Source organism: Populus trichocarpa, chromosome 6, assembly GCF_000002775.5.
Source record: "Populus trichocarpa isolate Nisqually-1 chromosome 6, P.trichocarpa_v4.1, whole genome shotgun sequence".
NCBI lineage: Eukaryota > Viridiplantae > Streptophyta > Magnoliopsida > Malpighiales > Salicaceae > Populus > Populus trichocarpa.
Window position 1 is genome coordinate 20254415 of NC_037290.2, and position 18541 is coordinate 20272955.

At 32.5% G+C, this 18541-nt stretch overlaps 1 protein-coding gene across 6 annotated transcripts; it reads right to left on the reverse strand.

Moving 5' to 3' along the window:
- Nucleotides 1-7198: 7198 nt before the first annotated feature.
- LOC18100595 (uncharacterized) lies at nt 7199-13685 on the reverse strand. 6 transcript variants are annotated; one of them, XM_024604278.2, is made up of 15 exons: nt 13560-13682; nt 13326-13398; nt 13138-13239; nt 12759-13039; nt 12388-12647; nt 11444-11597; nt 11019-11128; nt 10807-10894; nt 10013-10345; nt 9865-9939; nt 9493-9634; nt 9027-9318; nt 8283-8391; nt 7981-8160; nt 7199-7584 (listed from the first exon to the last, which is right to left on the reverse strand). In XM_024604278.2, the coding sequence occupies exons 4-15, from the start codon at nt 12924-12926 to the stop codon at nt 7408-7410; spliced, it is 2088 nt and encodes a 695-aa protein (XP_024460046.1). In that variant the 5' UTR covers nt 12927-13039; nt 13138-13239; nt 13326-13398; nt 13560-13682; the 3' UTR covers nt 7199-7407. The 6 variants fall into 6 exon arrangements, with proteins under 6 accessions (XP_024460046.1, XP_006381915.1, XP_006381914.1 ...); XM_006381853.3 differs by having other exon boundaries at nt 9027-9327; nt 13560-13680; XM_006381852.3 differs by having other exon boundaries at nt 9027-9327; nt 11444-11544; nt 12974-13039; nt 13560-13678.
- Between the last annotated feature and the right edge of the window lie 4856 nt (nt 13686-18541).

The window sequence follows — 18541 nt, forward strand, 5'->3', positions numbered from 1 at the left end:
CTTTGCAAGGTTTAGAGGTTTTTCTATGAGTTATATAATTGATAGGTGTTTTACACACCTAGGTGTTTTACCAGATTAGATAAAAGCCTTTCAAATCATTGTCAATCGTTTATGGCAAAAAATAAATAAATTAAAGATTGAGGTAAGAGACCTTTTTTAATTTTTAGATTGTTGGCTAATGCACAATTCATTTTATTCTAACTTTGAGTTGATGTGGGCATTCTTTTGCTTTGATATGCCACACAGATTTTGCCTTATTAAGAAATTTAGTTTGTTGAGAAGAAAGTTGTGTAAATGGAACTTTAGCACTTATAGAAATATAGAGAGTAAAATTAAAATGGTAAAATCCAGATTTAAAGTAATTGAGAATAAAAGTGAGGTTGAGAGTTTAACTAACGTTGAAGCCAATGAGTTAAGGTACTTAAACTTTGAATTATAGGACTTAAACATACATTATAAATCTTTTTAAAGGCAAAAGGTAAGGAATAAGTGGTGTAAGTTGGGTGATAAGACTAGCATATTCTTTCATCTATTGGATTCTTTTTCTAACTGGAAAAACTTCATTAGTTCAATTATTATTGATGGAAATGTTATCACTACTCTTTCAAAGATCAAATCTCAGGTTGCAAATTTCTTCTCTAATATGTTTAATACTGGTATTGTTGCTAGGTTATATATGGGAAGTACATGTTTTAAATCTTTAAGTATTGACTCTTTCATTTGGTTAAAAAGGAAGATCACATTAGAAGAAGTTAAAAAGGTAATGTGGATTTATAAATGGTCTAAAACTCTATAAACTGATGGTTTTAATTTTAAATTCTATGAAAAAAAAAGAAGCATGGCCACTTATTGAAGATGATATATTTCTACTAATTTTAGAATTTTTCAAAACCTGAATGCCAAAAAAAAGTATTAATAATGCCTAGATTACATTAATTCTAAAGATCAATGGGGTTAATAAGTTTATAGATTTTAGGCTTATTAGCCTCATGAATGGGATTTATAATATCATTGCTAAGATCATGTCATTGAGGATTACACATGTTATTGTTGAGGAGATAAAATGAATCTCAAATTGCTTTCATCTCAGGGAGGCAGCAGATCCTTGATTGTTCTTTATTGGCTAATGAAATTATAGATAATATGAGAAGGCTCAAAGCTTTCTCCTTAAAGTGGGTTTCTAAAAGGATTTTGATTTTGTATCTTGTGATTTCATTTGTGAGGTCATGGGTTACATGGGTTTTGGGAATAAATGGATCTCTTGGATTTAAAAATACATACCAACGACACATTTATCTATACCTATTGATGGCTTGTTATCTAATGAGTCTCACATGGAGAAAGGTTTTCGACAAAGGAATCCTTTGTCACCGTTACTATTTAATATATTTATAGAAGGTTTAACAATCCTTTTTGGTATAATAAAGGATATTGGACTCTATTCAAGACTCAATGTATCTTAAAAGTGCATTGTAAACTTTGCTTCAATATGTCAATGATACAATGATCTTTTTATCCAAATGACGTGGAGACTCTAAAAAATGTTAAAATTATTCTTATTTGGTGTTGACTATACTCAGGTTTAAAAGTTAGCTTTCATAAAAGTCTTTTAATTGGTGTTAATATTAATTTAGAATTTATTAAAAGAGTGGCTAACTCTTTGAGATGTAAATCAAGTTGTTTATCTGTGAATTAACTAGGGCTTTCTATAGGAGCAAATTCGAGACTATGCTCCACTTGAAAACTAATTCTGAAAAAGATCAAGTCTCATCTCAGGACTTAAAAAGGTATAATTCTCTTAATAGATGGAAGGCTTTATTTATTAAAATTAATGTTGTCTAATCTTCCTCTTTACTATATATCTTTATTTAAAATTCTATTTGGTGTAGCTAAGAAGACTGTTTCCATACAAAGATGATTTTTAAAGGTTAAAGATATAAATAAACAATCTATCTATAAGGTAGCTTGAAATTTCTTAGCTGTGTCAAAAACTAGAGGGAGATTAGGAGTTGGGTTTATTATGACAAAAAAAAAAAAGAAGTAATGCTATTTAAATAGTTATAACAATATAATATTGATGTTTCAATAGTTTGGAGGACTTTTATATATATATATATATATATATATATATACCAACTTGACAATATTGGAGTGGTTCCAAGATTTATAAGAACCTTTTCACCTGTTTGGAATGGTATTTGTGATACTTTCAATAGTGTGGATGATTGTCTTATTGGTTTACAAAAAATTATTTCAGTGGTTGTTGAAAATAAAACACAAACGTTTCTTTGGACTTTAAAATAGTTAGGAGATTTTGCTCTCAAATACAGGTTTTCTAGTCTTTACCTAGTCTTTGTATTGTATGTACAAATACAAATGCTTTACTATCTGTAATAGGAACATGAAATGACTTTACATGGGATTGGTCCTTATCATGAAAAAGAAGACCATGCGATTAGGAAAAGAAAAAGGAAATGAGACTTTTACAACCATTATTTGGGGTTTCTTTAATCCAAATTGCTATAAATAAAAAGATTTGGAAACCAGATCTGAAAGATTTTTTGTTGTTGAAAAGTTACTCAACATGTATTGAGACAATTCTTCTTCCTAGAGATAAACCATTTTAGGCCAATTTGTGTTCCTCTTTCGCTTTTTCTAAGGTTGAGTTTAATCTTTGGCTTGCTATTGTAGATAAACTACCTATAATAGCTTTTCTCCATCGACGAGGTATATTACAAGTGAATGATTTAAGTTGCCTTTATGTAAAAATAAAATTGAGACTACAAAACATGTATTTCTTTATTATGTGATGTTATGGTAACAAGTGGTGGCTTAGTTAGGCCAACAAAGGATCTTACCAGAGCCTTTGTATGATTTTTACTTATAGTGGAATAAATGATCTTAGGATCTATGCAAAAAAAGATATAGTCTTTGTTTTTATTTGAAATAATTTGGTCTATTTGGAATGCTCACAATAATTTGATCTTCAGTAAGGTGAAAACTATATGGGATTATATATATTACTTACTTTTCAATAGAGTTGCAACATAGGCAAAATATTATGATAGAAGTTTCTGTTATACTTGGATAGACTTACTTAGATTATCAATGATATTTTTACATGGACAAATAAGGCAAAAGTGCATAGTAAGTTATTATGGACTCCTCTTCCTCAAGGTATGCTTAAGTGAAATATAAATGCATCTATGAATAGCAAATCTGAACCCTAGGGTATTGAGGGTGTTCTAAGGTACCATGAAGGAAAATTTATTTGTATCTTTTTTTATTCAACATGTATTAGGGAATCCAATGAAACTGAAGTTTTGGCAATTCAAAAGGCTTTCTTTTTTAATACTAATTGTTGTTACATATTCTTTAAGGATTGGATTGTGGAGTCCAATTCATATAATACAATTACTTGGATAAGAGAAAGCAATTCCAAGAGGTTATGGTGATTACAAGATGATTTTAATGACATTTTCAATGCTTGTCTTAGGCTTTCTCCTGTGATTTTGACACATATTCATAATAAAAGTAATCATGTAGCAAATCATTTGGCTAGGCAGGGAGTTCATAGATAAATTGATTTGGTTACATGGTTATAGTCCTTTTTCATAAATTTATATTTTACTTGATTTGTCTACCTTTTTTTAAGTAAACATTGAAGGTGGTTAAGTTTGCATGATCTTTGTTTTGTTTTATATGTTTTCTAGCCCATCTCTTATTACTTTTCTTCTTTTGTTTAGCCATGTTTTTCATGGCTAAATCAGTTGATTGATAAAATTCTCATTTTTCATAAAAAAAAGTAAGGTGTTAAAGGTTACAAACTCTTTCATAAATAAAAATGAGCAAGATGTTAAAGGTTACAAACTTCCAAATTAGTTGCAAATAAAAGGATTATCAATTATGATATGAAATTTGATTAATCCTATATATTGAAGAAAGATGATTTAGGATTGCCTATAATGAATTTAAGAGGAATGCAACCTATCCAAGTGGAATTTGATAATGAGATATTGTAGTTAAAAGATAATAGTAATCGACACGACATTGTATATTTAGAACAACAACCATTAGAGCAGTATATATTGTTATAGGTAGAGAAAAATGTGATAGGAAAGATCATGTAAGGTATGTCTTTGATGACGTGATTTCTTTTACATTGGTGGCAAGTAATGGAAATCCATTTTATTTTTAGAAAGCCATTCATAATGATGATAGATAAAGATGGATAGTGGCTATGTTAGAAGATATGAATCAATGTGTATAAATAAAATTTAGAAATTAGTTAAATTACCTAAAATAAAGAATGTTACAGGTTATTGGAGAGTCTACAAGATGAAAGATAAAGTTTTAGAGAAAAACAAATATACGTTCAATAATATGAAAAGTTTAAGAAATCAAATAAAGAGGATTCTATACATGGATTAAAAAGTTCAAGTCATTGAGCCATTACCTCGTTTATTAACATTGAAAGAATGGTGTGCTTCTATTTATAAAAAGAGTGCAAACATTACTAAGTATCCGATAGAGATATCTTGTTTATATAGTTTGATGTAATTCAAGTCAAAGTGGAGATTATTATGATATGACATGAATTAATTGGTTGAAGTGTGTGCATAGGTTTATATTACAACACACACACACATGTATGTGGGGGCGTGTGCATGCATATGCGCGTTTTATTTATAAGGAAGAGGTTGAGACAACAAAAACATTAACCAAAGCTAAAATCCCTTGAAAACATATTGTTCATGTAGACGACTTAGGGTTTCTATTAATTGAAACAGTGTGATGATGGTTTTTCCCTTCCCATCTAAAATCATTGAACTAGCTATTAGGGGCATTGAAATCTTTTCGTGAGATCTATTAGTCATTATCAAATTGACAGGGGACAAATGAGTCTTTTCATATTTTAAAAGCATAATGAAATGATCAAAATATCTTTGAAAGAAACAAAACTGTAAACTGGTGTTCAAGAGTTTTTTCATGTTTTCATATTGGTGTTTTTGTTATTATTAGGTTAGTTGAAGAACAATTTGATATTTTAATAAATATAAAATATTATTAAAAATAAAAAGTAGATGACACGTGCAAAGTATGTACCTTTTGGGTGGCGCGTGTGACATCTTCTAAAGGCCAAACATTAGCTTCTATCGTATCATTAGAAGCACTGTGACATTCTCTTTCTTTTGGGACAACGAATGATGGTGTTCGAGTGGCGGTGTGATCAAAATAATAATAAAGTTGGTATTAACAAATAAAGGGATCGCAAGCTTTTCCATCTCTATCACCCGAAACCCATCTTTATCAAATGATCTATTAAAGGGAAACATATATGGCATTAGGTGGCTATCATCATCTTCTTGATTCTTGAGTGGTCAACATAGCATACACGTTCCAATTGCTTCGGCTAAACTTAATCCAAGAGGAAACAGAAATAAAAACAAAGAAAACGAAACATCTCATTCTAAGCAGAATACGAGTTATCATCATTGGATACTCCTACAGTTTACCTACAAAATGGTGCCATGCACGACAATATGGAAGGAAAAAGAGACTTCATGCATGGAACTTGTCATCAAGATCACTCGGTCTTTCATCAGAAAATGTTAGTATCTTCCTCCCATCTCTCGTTTTTCAAGGGGTGGGAATGGAAATTCAATAGCAAGTTCTCTAGGACAACATCAAAGGAGTTAAATTACTGATTTAATAACATCAAAAAATGTTATTATCTTCCTCTTTCTCAATTTTCTTATTATATTTCGCATTTTGGGTGGCATTACATATATTGTTTGGACTCCTCCACTAGTCGGAGGCGTCCAATTTAATCGGGTTTCTCCATCAGCAGTGTGATTAATCTTTTGTCCCTGTCAGATATTCATGGGGTTAGTGCTCAATGCTGCCATGCTACAATGGAGAATAGGACCTAGGCAGTGTCTTCTTTGTTGAAGGAACAAGACCATAAATTAGTTAGCTGGATAAGAAACGAAAAATCGAGATGGTCCTCACCTGGAGAAACGACAAAACAAGTAATTATTTATGTAAAGCTTTATAATAAATTTTGTCATCCCAAATATAAAGAGGTTGACCATAAAGAGAAAAAGATTCCCTAATTAATTATGAACCTTTTGCTGAGCTATTTCTCATATCATTTGTTGCAACATTGCTTGCTTCTACTTTGCTTAGAAATCATTACAAATAGATGGAAGCAAGCATCCAGATAATATCATCCCCATCTTTATACACATTAATACTTTAGTGTATGAGTGGTGGGACTAGCTAGAGGTCCATGAAAAAGAAAACGTACAAGGCACATCTTCAATTGTTTAAAGAGGAAAAAGAGAAAAGAAACCTTTTTTTTTTGTTTACTTTTTGATGAAGAAACAAGAATTTGGGTAAGATGTAGTGCATACTAACGTAAAGAGAGTAGCAATAGCAATAACACAGAGGGGAGGAGGGTGCACATGTGAGGAAGAAGAAGAAGAAGAGAGGGACTAGGGTTCAAGTTTTTTACTGTATAATCAAAGCTATTGCCTGAACAGAATTATTTTTTCCATTAAGAAATTGATGGAAAGGATGGTGGATTAACATGCCATGCGAGAGTAGTCTTATCTCTGCATATTTGAATGAAATGTTCATTCATATACAAAACTGACTAAAATGTATATTTTCAACAAACATGAAATGTTCAGCATCATGATTTTTTTTTCCTTTAATGAATTGCAAGCATCATGTTGCTTTGTATGGATTAAAACATGAATAAGCTAAAGGCATGGGCCCTAACAGTTTCTCCTCTCTTAACTTAAAGATGCTTTCAGTTTTCTTTTTAAAAAGATGCAATCAGTTTTAGTGAGATCGTAATTGTAATAACAATCATCATTATTAAATCTTGATCAAGCAAAGACAAAAGCACAGGCTTGAATGCTTTTAGATATACGATGAGCTTCATCAATGGCTGGATAGTTCAACTGATTACAAGTTGGTTGATGAAGCTTGAAAATGAAGTTGCTTCAGCAAAGATTGTTATAATGGTTCTTAGGTGACGAGCTCCAGCATTTCTCTTGCTCTGAGGATGCAAGGTCAGAGCAATTTTTACCCCACACTGCATCAAAAAGTATCCAATGCCCTAATTTGGATTTTGGACACCCTATCCATCAGAATATAAACACCTTCAAAGAGTTCAGACCCAAAGAAAAGAGAGAACAAGAAAATCTTGTTGGCCATGTATGAAATCTTATGCATATCCATCAAACTGTAAATTCAAAACCCCTTTCATCTCAAAGTTTCGAACAAAAAGAAGCAGGGTCAACAGAAAAGGTAAACATGAAAGTATTTCCTGCCGCTATCCTCTGGTAATTGTTTGTTTTAACGTTCAAGAGTTACAACTGGATACCAGGTTGACATTCAAACAGCTACAGCTGAGTTCATCTCATTGAGAATCCGATTGTAGGTATGGCAGTCGGAAGTGGTTTTAAATCCTGGAGTAAAATCTGAAAAGAATCTCAGCACTGCAGCAAGGAGTTGAGAATCATTAGAAGCCAAAGCAGCTTCCAGAAACAACGAGGGGCGGACAGTCACAACCTGGACAATGAATGGGTTGTTTTGTTAGGAACGTTGAAAATTCATTCCATCTAACATTGTGGTTTAAGATAAAATTGCTTAAGAAAAATAGCAACTAAAGACATTTTCTCTTTGTTCAGTTAAATACACTGCAGATTTTATTCAGCATGACACCATATCTTCTCAATAAAAAAGAGCGTACAAAAAAATTCTCACAATAATTGATTCACTGAACACTAAAAGCACCCACAAAGTGAACAGAATGTAAATAGCATGATCATGACTGCAACAATAAGAGCTGCATCTATACCAAAGGTTTGAAAAACTACTTATCTAGTACAAATCGATACCTTGGTTAAGTTAAAAATATAATATCATATTTACATCTATACCCAAAGTTGGTAGGGTAAAAATTACCTTGTGCTTCCTAGCATAACGCAAGGCTTCAAGATAATATCCATCTTGCACTAGTTGCAACACGTAGTCATGATGCAAAGAGAGCTGTCTCAGCATATCTAGACCCAGCTTCCTAACCTGGGAATTTTGACGGCCTGCTTCTAGGAGCTGCATTGCAACTTCTTTTGAGGGTTGAAGAACCTGTAATGAAATAGTTGCACTCGTTAAGACAAAAAAGGCTAAAAAATAAAATAGAGAGCTTTCATTACTATCCAGGAGATTTCATTACTTCATAAGCACATTTTTAGATGATGTTTCAAAACCTTGTTTATGATGAACAGTGAGAGTTCTGCATATCGCTCATTGCGTGCTAGAAGTTGTATTGCCAACACATAGATGTTTGGTTGAACTTTTTTCTTTACTGAACTTGCACTGCAACATTGGAAACAAACATGTCATTGGGTGTGAACCTAATATACACAAGCAGTTATGAACACATGCACGATAAAAAGAAAAAAAAAACAATATCAACATTTCCTAAATACTTTCAAGTTCATCTTTTCCAGTCACTTCCTGGCACAAGTTACCTGATAGGTACATGAATCATTTTAATAACAGAACTTGAGAAACCAAAGTTACCCAGTCCAATGGATGAAAGAGAGCCACCAATTTGACTGTTTTCTGGACTGGTCCATATGAGAAATTGATACTCAGTCAACAATTTTTTACGTATTCTATAATATAATAATAGCAAATATACCTGCATTAGTGTTAAACTCCATTATTCATTTCAATTTAATTCTTTTTTTATATATATATCTGTAACAGGAGCTCGCCCATACTAGGCAAGGGGCAGTGTCATTCTTTCATGTTGTGCCTGAAAGTTTTGCTAACACAACAGCTGCAAAACCAGAGTGGCTTAAAGTTCTTCACTTCCATATTATAAAATAGATTTGCACAAGCGCAAAAGTGAAGGTTGATTAAAATAGAATATCATTAGGAACACATGTAAGAGTCCAAGCCTAGAAACATTGCAGAGCCGTGAATCAAATATAAAATTGACTTACCTACGAAGGAACTCAACAATGATGGCAACGAAGTAAGAGGAGTCTCCCACCATCTCTTCCTCAACTGGAGCAAACACAAGGCTATACATCTCATCGGGTGAAATTGCTGGAGAAGTAACTTCAGACTCTTGCCTTTCAGAAACACTAGCATTTAATGGGCTGTTAGTTGGTCTAAGATGCTGAGATTGTGAAGATGATGTGTGAACTTCAGTGCTAGAACTCTCAGCACCACCTGATAATTTCTCCTTGTTCACTTTTCGGTTTGTTTTTATTGATTTGAATTGGACATTGTCTTCAGTGTCTGACATAGAAAAATATAAAGATCTATTCAGAGATTCATTGTCAACTAAGGCACTAGATTGGCATTTGGTAGATGTTCCATGTCAATAAACTTCTCCTGTAGATGCATTGGCACCAAATCTTGGTTTAACAATCTGTGTCCCACAAGAATGTGAGGTTTTCTCACCTTTAATTCCTTTGAGATAACTTCCTGTTTTGAGTGACTGGGAGTAAGACGCAATCAGTACTTCTATTGCCTTGGCAACCATTAAGACCGGACTCCTTTCCAAGATAAGGTTGTGTGTAATTGCCAAGCACAGCTGCTTAGCCTGAAATACAACAATCAACTCCAGCAAATCAGTAAGTGCTCAAATTTAAGAAAGGCTGTTGAATGAATTATATAAGGCATAAAAGATATATCCACTTTATTTCTCTTTAAGTGATTCTCATATATGTTATTCTTTTCAAAATCACTTATCATGTTCTTTGGGAAACAAAATTTCTTACGTGTCCCTTATAAAAACCAATGAGCTTATCAAAATGTAAGAAAGGCTTCCACCTTACTAGCTTCCAACCTCCTATGTTGCAAGAACTCAAGCACTGATGGAACTTCAGAGCTACATGCAGAAATTGCCTGCAACCAAAAGAATCTAATTAGAAGATAACACATGAAAAAAAAAATTCATCATCAAACTGATTTAACTTGCCTCCAAGTCTAAATGGATTTTCCATAACTGCTTATTGGAAACATTGCATGTAAGGTCAGGAATCAGAAATGTCCAGTCATCTCCATAAATGTTTGATTCAGAATCACTTATGTTGGCCTCTGGACTTTCACCATCTTTTATGGTAGATCGAGAGGAGGAAGCATTAGACCTGGGGAACCCCCTAAATAGTAGAGGCAGTGGAGCAGAAATGGGTGCTCGAGAATCTACAAATATGTCATAGAGTATAACAACCTTTGTGTCCACTTGATGGATAAGAAGTACATTATCAACCACACTAACAGCAATTTTGCTTGAATATATTGGCAAGGAACCCTGCAAAAAAGGCACATTACCATTTCAATTCTAGAAACTGATTTGTGTATTGATTTTGTAGCAATTCTAGCTCTTAGTTGACATGATGAGGCACAAAATAGTTGGATGAGTTGAGAGTTTCAAAAAGTTGGCCGTCACTATTTGAATGCTATGATCCATGAAAAGGTACCCAAACATTAAACAGGGCCAAGTCAGGTGCTGGTACACTCATGCATGCAACTGCTAATTCACAGGAAAGTCCCAAGTTCAATCTTTCACATATTTAATAGAGTGCAACAAAGCATATGTTCCTCAGCTCTATAGTTACCTCCAAAATTCTACTTTGATCAGTTCTGTTCTTGAATGCAAATTAGGTGAAACTAAGATAACCCAATTATTATTCCCAAAAAATTGTGTCATAACAATAAGCAATATCCAAGGTTATCAGTAACAGAGAAAAGGAAATTAGAGAAAGGAATTACCTGCTGCACAACAGCATCTTGATAAAACCTATACGAGTGAAGTAGCATTGCAACTCTATCAATTTGCAAGCAGTATATCCTCCCATAGCTGACAATGTTGAGATTTGTTAACATTAGTATAAGCGAACAAATCATTCTTTTCTTGGTGAACAATGTAGATGACCAAGTTATATGTATTAATCTAATAGCAATCAAACTACCAAAAAACCTACATGGTTGCAATATAGACATCTTCAGCTGCTAGGACAGGCTTGCTGTTAGCCTCAGATTTTGCCATTACCATCTCAAACTTTGGCAAGCAAACAATCCCTGCAGATGAAAGCTGAACAAAATAAAATACAATGTTGTCAGAGTTTCAGAAGAAGCTTCAACTAAAGAAGATGCCCACAATCATCAATCAGCTTTAACTGATAGAATCTCAAAACATCAACAATTCTATAAGCTCTTCTTGTACATGTCCTAAGATATGAATAAGGTAGCATCTTCTTGACATTCTTTTCCAGAAATCATTGCATATGAAATCAAGGCAGTATGCTTGATTTTAATTTCTAGAAATGTTATGTACAAGTGTACAGCCCAACAAATTCAGCCAAGAACCAATTAAAGTTGAAGCCAGTGATGAAAATTCTTGGCATACCTGAAATCCACTGAAGGTCTTGCATTGCATTCCTGAAGCAAGAAGAACCAAGCGACTCTCATGTGTATATACATACCAGCTCACGTTCGATTTCCTTGTTTCTACCAATTTAAATGATTTTGATTCAGCATCACAGGCAAGCAAATCCAGCCCACTGTGATTAAGACTTCATTTTAGTGAAATCAAAAGGGAAGATCTTAATGGCATAAAAAAGATTGAATCAAGCCTGGAGAAAATCGAATAGGAGTGTTACTAAAGAAGCTATTACTAGAGAAACTTTCTATTCCTTTTGTTTCTTCTTCTTTTTTTTTTAACAGATGGCCATGTGCAGAAATCTCCATGACATACAACGCCCCTAATATAGATAAAACTCCGAATCATATTCAGGGGTCTTCTATGTATATGAGAGAATTCTGCGATGAAGATCTCAATCTTTAGTATATTGGAAAACAGAATTTCCCAATCTCTGCTGTAACAAACCCATCAAATGTGTAGAAAGTGAGGTATGGAAATTTTCTGAGGATATGCAAGTACCAGGTCATTATTATTATATTCAACACGAACTCATTATCCAAGAAAAATACATGAAGCAAGTCATCTATCGTCGCAAGTATAAATCAGACTAGGTTAAAAGCCTAACTAGGAAAAATGACCACCTTTCGGTCGTTAGCTGAGGTGGCAAGGTGTAGGAATCAAGATAGGATCAGGGTAGATTTGAAAGTTGAAACTCTCCAAGAACTTTTTGGATAGAGGTTCAAATAGAACATAAAGACAAAATCCATTTCCTTCTCACAATACACAAGTTTCAATTGATTCCTTCTTTTTTTGCCTCAGCAAGAATTTAAGGCAAATAAACACATTGAAGAGCAAACAAATTGAAGACCAACAAAAATGCTTAACTTCTTTTAAAAGCCACATAAAACAAAATAAAAGTTTCTTCTTACCTGGTCTTTACTAGTACAAAATGGCACCGTGGACAATCAGTCCAAAAAAACCCTAGTATGCTCTCTGACTCTGGCTTACATTTGTGACAAAAGTTTTGTCCAGTTTCCCTATGAAAAAACTGGATCTCTTGACTGGTTCTCTGGATTGCTATGATCTTCGCATCTAAAGAATACCGAATAGATAGGATAGGACCTTCACTTATCAAATCAGAGGTAGGTGCAACAAGAGGATCAAAGGGAGCAACTTTCCATGAAAAAACCTGAATTAAAGACAAACAAATCAATTTTGAAACAAATAACCAACAATCACTTTAAAAAAAATCATGATAATGCAAACGAACTTTGAATAACTGATTTTAACATCAGATTACCCGATCAGATGTGGGGGAGCATAATAGCTTATTCCCATCATCATAAAATAAACCCCTTGATCCTGGAACATTACATCGTAAAGGAGGGTGCTGAATATAAACATGTGACAACCCAGCAGACCCACTTGAACTAACACTAAGCTGCGAGATGGATGCTTTCCCAGACATACCCAAACCAAATCCTTCACCTCTCAAATTTAAGCTATTAAACTTACGCTTGCAGTATTCAGTGTCTGCCCACAAAATATCCAAGATAGAGAACCTCAAGCCTTTCCTCTAATCTGCCAAGCAAAAGGAAATACAAAAATCTGATCAGATCCTTAGAAAAATTGGAAAAGCAAGAATGTTTTCATTTTCTTGAAAAATTTGAGTTTCATACGGTATTCTGCATGCAATTCTTTAGAGCAAGAAATTCTTTCAAACACATATCCCGCTCAATTTCCGGAACCTTTGCCGCAACACAGCCTCCGTATTCTTTTGCCTACCAAAAGAACACTTCCTTCACTTCTATCAAAGAAACCAAAACCGTGCTATAAATCAAACTTGTATCTTCTAAACAAAACAAACCTGGGCAGCACAATTAACTAAAATTCGTCTCAGCGTCGAACTACTACTATTCCTTTCTTTCATCTCCACAATACTGTAAGACAATTGAGAATTTGAAGACTTATTTTAACCAAATAATAATTTACGATTCATAAAAACGCAAAACGAAACCCTAAGCAACTACAGCTAATCCAATCAATCAAATGCACTAAACAAGAAAAAAAAATTGACAAGCAAGAATCAGAGAGAGAATACCTGGAGAGAGGTAAACATTGAATGGTAAGTGAGAAACTGAAGAGTCGGTGGTTTGTTTTTCTGTTGTGAAAAGAAAATTGTTTACGGTTATATAGTGATTGGGTCATGATTTGAGACCCAGGAAAGTCCCCGGCCCATGTCCGCGGAAATGAAGTTCCGGTTATGGGTAAAGCTTCGTGCGATGGGTCTTATGGGTTGAGATAAGTGTTCAGCCCTTTGGGCTTATCGCCGGAAACTTCTTGGCCGACTGTAACAGCTATGCTCAGTTCAATTGTGGATTAAGTATATGTTCGGTATGCTGTTTTTTAACTAAAAATATATTAAAATATTTTTTTTAGATTTTATTTTATTTTTGATATTATCATATTAAAATTATCAAAAAAACATTATAAAAAAACATTAATTTAATATATTTTCAAGCAAAAAATAGTGTAAAAAATAGTTTGAATTGTATTAATAAATATATCCTAACTGGATGGAGGCTCACGACTTTTTCCTTTCAAATTTTTTTCTATCATAAAAAAAATACTCGGTTTTCCGAGGACCAACCAAATGTTGAGAAATTTTGTAAATTCCAAATATTGTTTTTTAAACAAAAATTCATTATGATCTTAAAAGAAAATTTAAATAAAATATTAAAATAAATTCTCAAAATTTTGTATATGATTGGAGAAAAAATCGATAATATTATATATCAAAATATAAATTTTATGTTAATTGAATATTCACGAGTTTTTTTTTCATATTAGTAATATAATAATTGGAAAAAAAAACCTTAACATTCTCCTAAATGCCTACAATATTATTTGATACACATGAAAAAATTGAATAATAATTTAAATATAATAATAATTTTCTTATAATGTATTTAAATCTGAATAAAAAAAATGAAAGAAATACAAAGGGTTCAAAGCCTAGCACCCAGCTCAATAGAGTCCTGTGAAGCCGCAACATAACTAACCCTTTTTTTTTCCCTTGTGTTTAAGGGGTGAATATCATCCCATTAACAATTTTTTTTAATATTTTATTAAGGTATGTGATTTTCAATTAATGTTATTAAACCAATGCATCAATTTTTCAATTTATTATTAATAATTTCTTGGATGCTAAAAAAGGTTAACAATGCCTATCCAACCCGCATTCGAGTGCATTTCAGCTAGCTAGTAGCCACTAAAAGAGGGTGGTATTTGTGGAAAAAAGATGAAAATGTATAAGAAATTTCATTTTAGTCTCTTATGTGATGTATTGAAAAAAAGATGAAAATGTATAAGATATTCCATAAGCTTCTAATAACACCTCTTACCACTAAATGTACTAAGGTGTATGGTCATTTAGGGAAAAGATTTCATACGACATCCACCTCCAATAAATAATGGCAAGAACATAAAAAAAAAAAACCCTAACAAGTTCTATCACTTTCATTATGACCACTGTTGTGACATTAAAGAATGTTATGTCCTGGAAAATGAGATTGAAAGATTAATCTCTAGAGAAAACCTTCAATAATTTGTGAAGAAGAAGATTCAACATGAACAAATAAGAAAAAAAATCCTCATGATTCACTATTAAAGATTAAATAATTTTTAAAATTGTATCTTTATTTTTTCAACTTTTTGAATAAAACTAGTAACTTTCTTCATGTCTTTAATAACTCCATGAAAAATCTTCATGCCTCTAAACATATTTCTATGAAAATCTCCAGAATGAGATCTTCAAGTCTCCATTAAAATCACCATAACTCCAAGAAAAATCTTCATCGGGATCTTCATTCAAATCTCTACATATCCATACAACATCTCCTTACATAATGCTTTTGATGATCATAAAGCACTTTTCATTTTCTAGATAAAAATACTCTCTACTAGAACTTGATAAAATCTTCTCTCTCTTATAGAAAAGACTCTCATGTTGACAAAAGCCACTAAGGTAAATTTTTTCATGCAAATATAGTCAATAACATTTTTCATGCAAACAAAGACGATATATATATAATAAGTATTTTTTTTTTGTTAGTTAAAGTTTTTCAAACATAAACTATTTAAAAGACTTGATAGGCAAATTATAACACCTAGTTTTTCTTTTATTAAAACATACTTTTCTAGCTGTTTAGGCCAAACCCAAATAATTGGCCTTGAAATCGTTTGGGTCACGCCTAAACAATTAGAATTTTTCTAGCTATTTAGGTAGCCTGAATGGCTGGAATTCTAGACTGAATTCAGCCCAAGGACACCCGACATCCAACACTAACCTAACATACAAATCTTATTTGGCACATATAAACTTTTCTATGCATGACAACACCATGTTTTTACATCAATTGCTACACCCTATTATCCATATCCACAACAGTTAGCCACTATGATGTATGGTATATTAACCCAAAAAGGCATAACACGTAATCCAAAGAAGCATGAAACATGATTCAATTTTTCATAAGTGTATTTTCTTTTATTACATGGTAAGGGATTGGATTTATAAATACACCCAGTCACAAAGTACGATGACATAACAATTCCTAGGAATACAAGTCTAACATACAACCATACAAAGCTAGATATGTCACTTTAGGCCTAAGTTATAAAAGTCAGATATAAAAACTAGTTAAAGCCAACCATGTCATTCTAGACCATAAAAGCCTATCATGCTATAGACCATAAACACTTTCTCTTACAACGAATATCTCTCTTACATTTCTTTTCATACACAATATTATTGGCTACGACTTAACTTTGATCCTTGCACGCTCGTCTGATGGCATTTTGGATAGAGATCCTCCATGAAATGAGATAAATAATGATCACATGTCACACAATTAAATAAAGAAGTCGCCACCTAAAGTTAGTGGTTCCAGGAACCTAATAACTAATCTACAAGAGTCTGGGTAAGGGGGTGGCTACGTGGAGGAAAGATGAACTCAACTAACGATACCCTTTCAATGTCTAGCCTAAAGTCAGCTGCAATACACACATTAATCATAAAAAATACCCTTAATTACAATACACATACTAAAAAAAAGTGAAGTAAAATAAAATAAAATAAAATAAAATAACACAAAAGATCCCTTTCTTAGAAAGATGGTGGCCTCATAACTTGATAATGTACACAATAAAATAAACATAGAAGCACATAAGCAAATAAGATTCCAATTATCGACATGAATGATGAAATTATTGGTTTTTATCTGCCTTTTAACATAAGGTGAAATGTCAAACCTAATGGAATCAAACATAAACTACACATAAAATATCATCTTCATTGGCCAACCATCCCTGAAGGATTTTTATTATTTTCATTATATATATATATATATATATATATATATATATATATATATATATATATACATCATTATGTAAAAGGAAAATATATTTTCAAATCATTGGTTAGTAACAAACTGTCAATGATGAATCAATTAGAAAACACAAGTTTAAAGGGGATAGATTATAAACAAGTCGCTCATAGGTGAACCGATCATAGAAGCACGAGTTTTTAGAATTAATTGATCAAAACAAATCATTCATGAGTGGACTAATTCAACATAATATTTTGAAAAGGATCAATAGAAAACAAACCGTTCATGGATGAACTGATTAGGAAACACAAGTTTTGAGATCAATTAGTTAAAATGAACCACTTAAGGGTGGACCACTTAAACAAAATATTTTAAATAGGATTGGTAAAAAACAAACCGTTCATGGGTGAACCAATCATAAAACACAAGTTCTAAAATCAAGTGGTCAAAACGAATCGCTTATGGGTGAACCAATTAAACAAAAGGTTTTAAAAAGGACTAGTAAAAAATGTCTGCTCATGGGTAAAGCAATTGAAAAAAAATACAAGTTTTGAAATCAACTAGTCAAAATAAACCATTCATATATGAACCAGTTAAACATAACATTTAGTAGATGATTAGTCAAAAACAAATCGCTTATAGGTGAACCGATTAGAAAAAACAAGTTTTGAAATCAATTTGACAATCCTTAAAATTCATATCATATTGATAGTTACAACACAAAAATAATCAAGCAATCAATATTCACCAAGTCATCTCATATTAGGAATCGACCTACACAACTGATATTGATCGATATTTATCGACTCCTCTCATTTTAGAATTTAAATCATACATTCATAATCATAATAAAGAATTCATGATTTTACCTAGCTAAATATTTTTCAAAGAAGCACTGTACATAATCAGTGAATAAATTTTTAGGTAATCATGTGTGACAATAATGAATTAAGTCATAAGTCATGTAAGTCAATGGTCGATCAATCATTTAAGCTTTAATTCAGTAAACACTAGAACCAACACTTGTCTTGGATAATCCTAAAAAATCAAACCACAATTATGTCCTCCCGGTTCCATCATGGAACATTGACAATTCTTATTTCTCCTTAAAATTCCCTAGCAATCTCAGAACCTTTGGGTTTGACGTGTTTCGAAGTGTCGTAGGCACTTTATTCAATCGAGTATACATATATATGCATACAAATGTAATTATTTTTAATTACAAACATAAACACAAATAAATTAATAAATAAATAGATTTGAAAATCACTCAAATACCTTAGGTCAAGTCATGAAATTATTGTTTCCCCCCTATAATGTTCACTCGACACATGAGCCTTATGTGCCCGCTATTGTTGACCATCCTATAAGGTTTTGACATGTAGATAGATTTACTAGGAAGATCCCAATCTCGTTTATCTATTATTAATGGTCTTGTATCTCACAACCAACTAGAGAGGGGGATTGGTGGTGAGAAAGTTTAGTTTTGCTAAATGGTTTTCTTACTTTTTTCAGTTATTAATGATGTCATTGATGATGAAGATGCCTTAGGTTTTGGTTGAGGAGAGGAGGGAATCTTTATTTGGTAGTTTTGAGGTGTTTGGTGGTCGAATAAGGAGAACTAATAACTAGTTTGACTGTTGATTGGGGAAAGAATAAGAGATATGGATTGGGGATTGGTATGGGTTGG